At 56.8% G+C, this 7,740-nt stretch overlaps 1 protein-coding gene across 1 annotated transcript in view; it reads left to right on the forward strand.

Moving 5' to 3' along the window:
- The window catches only part of STK11IP (serine/threonine kinase 11 interacting protein), a 19,676-nt gene extending 12,221 nt beyond the window's left edge, over positions 1-7,455 (forward strand). Inside the window, exons 12-23 of the mRNA XM_012642463.1 lie at positions 3-117; positions 303-508; positions 847-963; positions 1,097-1,274; positions 3,010-3,240; positions 3,358-3,461; positions 4,542-4,639; positions 4,737-4,915; positions 5,142-5,223; positions 5,476-5,546; positions 6,118-6,365; positions 7,055-7,455. Of these exons, the coding sequence (XP_012497917.1) occupies positions 3-117; positions 303-508; positions 847-963; positions 1,097-1,274; positions 3,010-3,240; positions 3,358-3,461; positions 4,542-4,639; positions 4,737-4,915; positions 5,142-5,223; positions 5,476-5,546; positions 6,118-6,365; positions 7,055-7,204 (1,779 nt within the window). The 3' untranslated portion in view covers positions 7,205-7,455. The remainder of the gene's footprint in view (positions 1-2; positions 118-302; positions 509-846; positions 964-1,096; positions 1,275-3,009; positions 3,241-3,357; positions 3,462-4,541; positions 4,640-4,736; positions 4,916-5,141; positions 5,224-5,475; positions 5,547-6,117; positions 6,366-7,054) is intronic.
- Positions 7,456-7,740: the final 285 nt, after the last annotated feature.

Below are 7,740 nucleotides of genomic sequence, written 5' to 3' on the forward strand. Positions count from 1 at the left end.
AGGAGGTCAAGGTGGAGCCGGAGCCACAGGAGGAAGAGCTGGACGAACAGGAGAGAGAGGAGGGAGGAAAGGAGGAACAGGAGGAGGAAGAGGAGCAGGAACAGAAGGAAGTGGAAGGTGAGCACGCTGTGGCCTTGGGGGAGCTGGCGCCAAGGGCCGCTGGCATATCTGGGAGAGTAAGGAAGGCCCAGCCCAGACCTGGGGGCGGGGCTGCCTCCCTTTGGATGGAGGATGCCCCACGGGAGGGCAGAGCCTGGGTGCTTTTCCTTCCCTCCAGGGCTCTTCTCTTGGTCTCTCCACAGCGGAGCTCTGTCGCCCCATGTTGGTGTGTCCCCTGGAGGGGCCGGAGGGTGTTCAGGGCAGGGAATGCTTTCTCCGGGTCACTTCTGCCCACTTGTTTGAGGTGGAACTCCAAGCGGCTCGAACCCTGGAACGGCTCGAGCTCCAGAGTCTGGAGGCGGCTGAGATAGAGCCCGAGACCCGAACTCAGAGAGAACCGGTGCCCGAGGTGAGTGTGAGTGAGGGGTTCCGGAAGAGGTGCTGGGCTTTTCCAGGAGCCAGCTCTGAGAACATGGCTGTTGTGTGCCAGGCACTGGGCTGGCATTTCCACAGTCTGTCACTGGCGCTTACAGATGAGGAGGGAGCCTCAGGGGGCCGAGCACGGTTGCAGGCGGCTCAGGAGGCTGGCTGAGGTAGAGATCGCTTACTGGAGCTTGGATGTCAGCGCAAGCGTTTGATGGGGTCCAGAGCTATTGTTTTTCTCCATGGTCTGAGTGTAACCCTAATCCCTCTGACCTCCCTCCCTCTCACTGCTGTTTTTCCCCCGGTCCCCCTCTTCCTGCACAGGGCTCAGAACTGCTCCCTGGGGCCCCTGTCCTCGTTCTGCGCTTCTCCTACATTTGCCCTGACCGGCAGTTGCGTCGCTATGTGGTGCTGGAGCCTGACGCGCACACAGCTGTCCAGGTGACGGGGATGGGGCCTAGCGCGGATGCCCAGGAGGCTGTGGGGGAGACGGGGAGAGCCAGAGGAAGAAGCTCCAGGCCTGAGGGCTGGGGGCCGGTCTGCTCACAGCTGCCTCCGCCCCACCCTGTGTCAGGAGCTGCTTGCTGTGTTGGCCCCGTTCACCACCGTGGCTCCGCATCAGCTCGGGGAAGCCAGGGACCTGCTGGGGGGCAGATTCCAGTGTCTGCGCTGTGGCCGTGTGTTCAAGCCCGAGGAGCCCAGGCTGGGATTGGACAGTGAGGAAGGCTGGAGGCCTCTGTTCCAAAACACAGGTATAAGCCATACACTTGGTCTCCCTGCCCACAGGCCTCCCCCACTGCAGGGAAAGCGGCTTTAAGTGGGGGAGGGTGGGGGGGAACCCCTGGGAGAAAGGACTAGGGGAGTGGGGACCGGCCGTTCTGCTTGGAGGAAAAATAAAACTGCCTGCCTACTACATTTACTAAAAGGAAAACAAAACAAAACAAAAGAAAAAGAAGAAGAAACTATATCCTGTTTTTTCTTTTCCTCTCAAAATCAGGAAATGCAATCTCTGCAACTGTGCTTAAACATACTCATTATTTTTTTATAACTTGAGAGCTTTTTGTGGTTTTTTTTTTTTTTTTTTTTGGCTAATATTTCAGGAACTACATAAAACCTGAGTGCTCCCTGTAGTATCGCATGGTGGTGCTGCCCCTCTGAGCATATTTAGCTGTTGAGTAAGATGCTTTGGGAGTTGGCTTAATTTGTCCTTCCCTGACTGTAAGCTCCTTGATACCAAATGATGCCTCGTGGCATCTCTTCATATTCTGTTCTTTAAAACAAGATTTTTCCATTGTAGACCAGTCAGAAAACAATGTCTTTGAAGAAGACATTGAAGAAGAAAGAAATATTCTTGCTAACAGCTGTGTGGAAATGCGTGAATTTTATTAGCCACTTAACTCTTCTTGGCACAGCTGGACAGGGGTTTAAATGGTATTCAGAAAATGGAGCGCTGCTCCCTTCCCCTCGCTGCCCTGTACCTGCCCAGGTGGCTGCAGGCCTGCCGCAGAACATGTGCAACAGAAGCAGCTCCCAGCCCCTCTCGGACCCTGGCTATGGTCCCTGGGGTCCTGTGGCCTCTGGGGTCCCTTCTATGGTGGCATTATTAATGAACATTACTGTGTGCTACCTTGTCCTTTTATCTGTGCCTCAGTTGCCTCATCTGAACAAAGAAGAGAATGAACTCACTCAAGGGTGCTGCTGTATGAGATTTAAATGTGACAGTGAGGCACCGGGCATAGTGCACAAAGCAAAGGTCCCCTGTAAATGGTAGCTGCTGCTGTTACCCTTAGCTACAGGGTCTTGGGCAGGGTGTATAAATTATTTAGTCTTTTCTTTCCTCATTGGCAAAATGGGCTAGGGAGAGTTTTGGTAAGGATGAAATATCATGCTGTATAGGATCTAGCACACACCCAGCACATGGAAACACTGTAGTGTTTCTTCTTCTCATTGCTGATCTGTGTTCTAGATTCTTTACTGCTTCTGTTCAGTCATCCTGACACTGAGGATGAGTAAGACAGACACCATTATCATCCCTATTTCACAGACGAGGAACCAGGCTCAAGGGAGCTTAGGTGACTTGCCCATGGTGCCAGAGTTCTCCCTTCCTTTCCCAGTCTGTTGATTTGGGTCTTGCAGACATCGTTAGGAGAGCACTGAAGTACTTGATCAGCCCAATCTGTGGGAGGGGACCAGAGCAGGGCCTAGCTGTGTTTGGCCTAATCTGAGAGGGTCTGAAATTAGAAAGTGGGGTGTATTTTGAGGAGGTGTGGACCACGGGTTAGCTTGTCCTTCCCTGGGATGGGGAGTGATCAGTCAGCAGCTGTGCCTGGAGGCGGGAGTGGGTGTGGGGCACGGTGGTCATGTATGAAGCTAGACATGTGGGCGCAGGGGAGGCCTGAGAGTGGGCGAGTCGTATCGTGATCATGAGCATGGTTGGGGGTTGTGGTGCTGTGTGGGGAGGCTCATGGTGTCCGTCTCTCCCTCCAGAATCTCCTGCTGTGTGTCCAAACTGTGGTAGTGACCATGTGGTTCTCCTGGCTCAGTCTGGGGGAACCCCCAACAGGGAGCAGAAACAGGGGGAGCAATCGCCAGCTCCCTCTCAGTGTGCCAGCACTGGCTGTGACCCTGCTGGCCTCAGTGACCACCACAGCAGGACCCAAAGCATCCCACCTCAGGCACCAATTGCCCATGACCACTATAGTTGGAGCCTCAGTCCCCGTGAGTACGGGCAAAACAAGACGGGGCGGGTTTTGGGGAGGGAGGGGGCACTGATGGGGAGGTGCAGATGGAGCCCGGGGCCACTGGGGCAGGCTGACCGCCCCGGGTTGCTCCCAGCCCCTGAGCACCATGGCCTCCGCTCTGTGGATCACCGGCTCCGGCTCTTCCTGGATGTCGAGGTGTTCAGCGACGCCCAGGAGGAGTTCCAGTGCTGCTTCAAGGTCTGTGCTGTCCTGGCGCTGCCTGCCCCTAGCTGACCCGGTGCCCATTTGTTTCCTTCACAGCCACTCAGGTCAGATCGGCCACTCCACAGCCACCAGATCTGGCTTCCGGTTTCAACTCCAGCAGTTACCTGCTGTGTGACTGTGGATTTGAGTCTCAGTTGTCACCCCACTGCGATGGAGATAATGGTGCCTCCTTTACAGGGTGGCGTACAGTCGGAGCTCATGTCTGTAGGCTGCCGGCACAGCACCTGGTGTTGCACAGCGAGGGGGCCTCCTAGCATTATTGCAAATACACGGTGTTATCAGGCCTTTGTTGAGCACCTGTTGTATGCTAGACACAAAGGCTCTGCAGTCAGTCCGTCTTGCCCGCAATCTTATAGTCTGGTGTGAGGAACTGGCAGCCGTCGTGCGGTAGCGAGCGCCGTCATCAGGCTAAGGTCCTAGAAGGGGCATCTAATCCCGCCCCAGTGGGTAAGGGAGCCTTCCTGGGGGGTGATGTCTAAGCCAAGTCTTGAAGGATGAGTTGAGGAGTAGGGAGGAAAAGGATATGGTTGGTAAAGGAAGCAGCAAAAGCATGGAAGCCTGAGAGTGTCGCCAGCTGGGAGAACTGCCCAGGACGAGGGCAGCCAGGATGTGCGGGGTAAGGGCACACGTCCCAAGAGGGTCTGAGAGGCAGGCAGAGGCCAGTTCAGGAGCAGCCTCCTGTGTCTGCCAAGGGGTTCGGCCTTGGTCCTGAAGGCCACTGGGAGCCACTGAAGGATTTGAAGCAGGGGAATGATGGTCAGTTTTTTGCTTCTGAACAGTTGGTCTGGCGGGGTGGAGGTGGGTTGGAGGGGCAAGGTAACAGGCAGGGGAGCCAGCCGAGAGATTGCTGAGGCTCTGAGGGGCAGGGCCTGTGGGGTGGAGTGCGGTGGTGGGTGGAGAGGCCGTCAGGCTCCGGGGAACGTGGGCAGACTCACAGGTGGGCGGTGGGGAGGGTCCGGCCAAGGGTGCTGTTTTAAGTAACTTGGCTTTCAGTCTGGCACTGCCTCTCTGGCCTTCTTTTCTGATCTCACACCAACTTCCTCTTCCCCTCAGGTACCAGTGGTGTTGGCAGGCCACGCTGGGGAATTTCCATGCCTTGTGGTCGTGTCTGACCACAGGCTTTACCTGTTAAAGGTGACGGGGGAGATCCGGTGAGTGAGCCGGGGCATGGCCAGGGCAGAGGCAGGGTCCCTGTCACTTTCACTCCACCCTTACTCTTTTCCACCGCTCTGTCCCCTCTCTCCACAGTGAGCCTCTGGCTAGCTGGCTCCAGCTGACCCTGGCCATTCCCCTGCAGGATCTGAGCGGCATAGAGCTGGGCCTGGCCGGACAGAGCCTGAAGCTGGAGTGGGCGGCTGGGGCAGGCAGCTTCATGCTGCTGCCCCGAGACGCGAGGCGTTGCCGGGCCTTCCTAGAGGAGCTCATCGGTGAGAGAGGAGAGGCCAAGGCGGGAGGCGGGGTGGGCCCCTGGGGGGTGAGCTCCCTCAAGACTGGTGCCCAGCAGTGAGACAGAGAGGTAATGGAACTCGTCTCTTGTAGAAGTTTCTGAAATCTCGAACTGTGGGGAATGGGAAGGTGTTGGGAGGTGGAAAATGGTGGGATAGAGGAGAGAGAACCTTCTGAGGCTTCCCTGTCCCTGCTGGCTCTGTCCAGATGTCTTGCAGTCTCTGCCCCCCACCTGGAAGAACTGTGTCAGTGCCACGGAGGAGGCGGTGACCCCGCAGCACCGGCTCTGGTGAGTCCATAGGAGTTGAGGCTGGGGGCTGGTGCCCAGGCCCTCTCCCTGCAGAGCTGCAGACACCGCCCTGTGCTGGGCAGGCCCCGGGCCTGCCGCCTGTCCTCATGCCTGTACCTCCCCATACCCCAGTGTCTCCTCCAACCCCCCTGCCCCACCCCTGCACTGCTTTCTTCCCACTCCCCTCCCGCAAAGCACCTAAGCACCTCCCACGCCCTAGCTGGTCTTGCTGTGTCTGCCCGTTCCCCCCAGGCCGTTGCTGGAAAAAGACTCATCCTTGGAGACTCCTCAGTTCTTCTACCTTCGAGTGTTCCTGGTTGAAGGTGAGGCCTCTGCTGCGGATCATGCCCTGGTCTCTGTACCCTGTCTTGTCCCAGGTCACTGGTCTGGCCCCCAGCACCTCTGCAGTGCTCTCGTAGCACTGCAGTAGCACCGTCAATTCCTGGAATCTGGGCTTCCTCTCACTCGCGGGCGTCCGCAACAGCCTCCGTGTTCCCTGCCTCTCTGGGTATGGTCCGGAGGTGCCTGGGATCCTCAGTTGCCCAGAAACCTGTGCTTTCGAATCCAGGCTTTCTCTGAAGTGGAGCAGATCGCCGGGTCTGCTCTACCTGTCCTGTCAGAGGAGGCAAGGGTGGTCCTTGTTCTGAGTGGGGTGGGTGGTGGTTCCCTTTGTCTTGGGCCTCAGAGGTCTTGGAGGCTAGAGGTTGCTGGAGTTTGGGGAAGGGAGGTTCTTGGCCCCAGGGGCACAGGCTGCTTTGTGACCTACCGCAGAGCGTGGTTCAGCCTCTTCTCCCAAGCAGCATTGGGACGCTGGGTGCTGGGCGCTGGGACCCTGGAGTCTGGGCCCCTCCATGGCCTTCCACTCTGGGCCTCACCCTGCCTCTTTCCCTCCAGGCCCTTCTACCTGTCCTGTGTCCCTGTTGCTGACTCTGTCTACCCTGTACCTGTTAGAGGAGGACCCTGCTGGGTCCCAGGCAGATCCTCCTCTTCCAGCAGCATCTGGCGAAGCCTCTGAGAAGGCCCTTCCCTTGAGGCTAGACCCTTCCGTGTGTGTCCGGGAGCAGCAGCCACTCAGCAGCCTGAGCTCAGTGCTGCTCTACCGCATGGCCCCGGAGGACTTGCGGCTAGTCTTCTACGACGAGGTGTGCACATGTGTGTATGGGGGGGCGGGAGAGTGGAGGGCAGTGTGGGAAGTGGGTCTGGGGAGGCTGGGAATTGAGGACCGGGAAGAACTTGGGGTGGGAAGTCATGGTGAAGGAACACAGAATTAAGCTGTGAGGAACTGGGGGGTTCTGTGTTTGGCTAAGCAGCAAGTAGAGAGGGAGGCAGCTGCAGGCAGGGGAAACACCTTGGCCTTGGGGCCTGGCCATTTATTAGCTGGGTGGTCTTTAGTGAGGTGCCCGGCTGCTTTGAGTTGGTGGGATTGTGCTCGCTGTGGTTTAGCCATTTGATCTTCATGACAACCATGTGAGGAAGTACTCTTACTGGTGCTCTTTTACAGATGAGGAAACTGAGATTTGGGGATGTTAACCAACTTGCCCAGATCACAAGTGATAAAGCCAGGAATTGAACCCAGAACTTCCATTCTGTACAACAGGGAGGATTAGGGAGACAAGATAGTAAACATGAAAGGCCTCTGGAGGCTTTCAGTGTAAGTGTTGATTGAATTCTGTTTTCAAAGCTCAGAGTCAGGCTCTTTAATGGGGAGTGGCACAGGCTAGGGGAAGGGAAGATGAGCCAAGAAGGACCGTGAGTCCTCCCCTGAGTGCTCTCTATGTGTGCCCTGGTGTGGCCCTGTGATCCTCACCTTGCTAACTGCTCGGTCTGCCAGGTGTCTCGGCTGGAGAGCTTCTGGGCGCTCCGTGTTGTGTGTCGGGAGCAGCTGACAGCCCTGCTGGCCTGGATCCGGGAGCCCTGGGAGGAGTTGTTTTCCATTGGACTCCGGACTGTGACCCAAGAGGCTCTGGACCTTGACCGTTGAGGCTTCCACGCCAACCTTGGCCATGACCTTGAAGGCCATGCTGCAGATGTTCCGTCTCTTGGTCTCTGGTCTGGCTTCCAGATTCTGGCTGCAGACTCTTCCAGCCTTTGGGTGCTAGCCAGGGAGACCCCAGATGACCCATGGCTGAAGGGAAGGGTGACAGAAACGGTCTGGCCTCTGCATGACCTGGCCTAAGGGGACAGGCTAAGTGCTCAGGAGGAATGTATTTCTTGCACTTTTTCTCAGGTATTAATAAAGCTGTTTCCATTCCAGATGTCATGGATGGTATTTAGATGTGTCACTCAAAGCCTGTCATTCCCCTAACCTCTTTGAACAGAAACTGCCCTGCCCATAGCTCTTCCTGAGTGGGCAGCTCCAAGCAGCCTCGTTTGTACCGTGAGACCTGGTGTCCAACCTACTCTGGCCCCAGCTTAGCTCCTGACCCATGGGCACCCAGTACTCAAGCTGGCAGCAACCTGTCATGTGGTCTGGCCTGGAATTGCTGCTGTGCAAATAGCCAGGCCACTTAGATTCTC

Source organism: Propithecus coquereli, unplaced genomic scaffold (assembly GCF_000956105.1).
Source record: "Propithecus coquereli isolate 6110/MARCELLA unplaced genomic scaffold, Pcoq_1.0 Scaffold18, whole genome shotgun sequence".
Taxonomy (NCBI): Eukaryota; Metazoa; Chordata; class Mammalia; order Primates; family Indriidae; genus Propithecus; species Propithecus coquereli.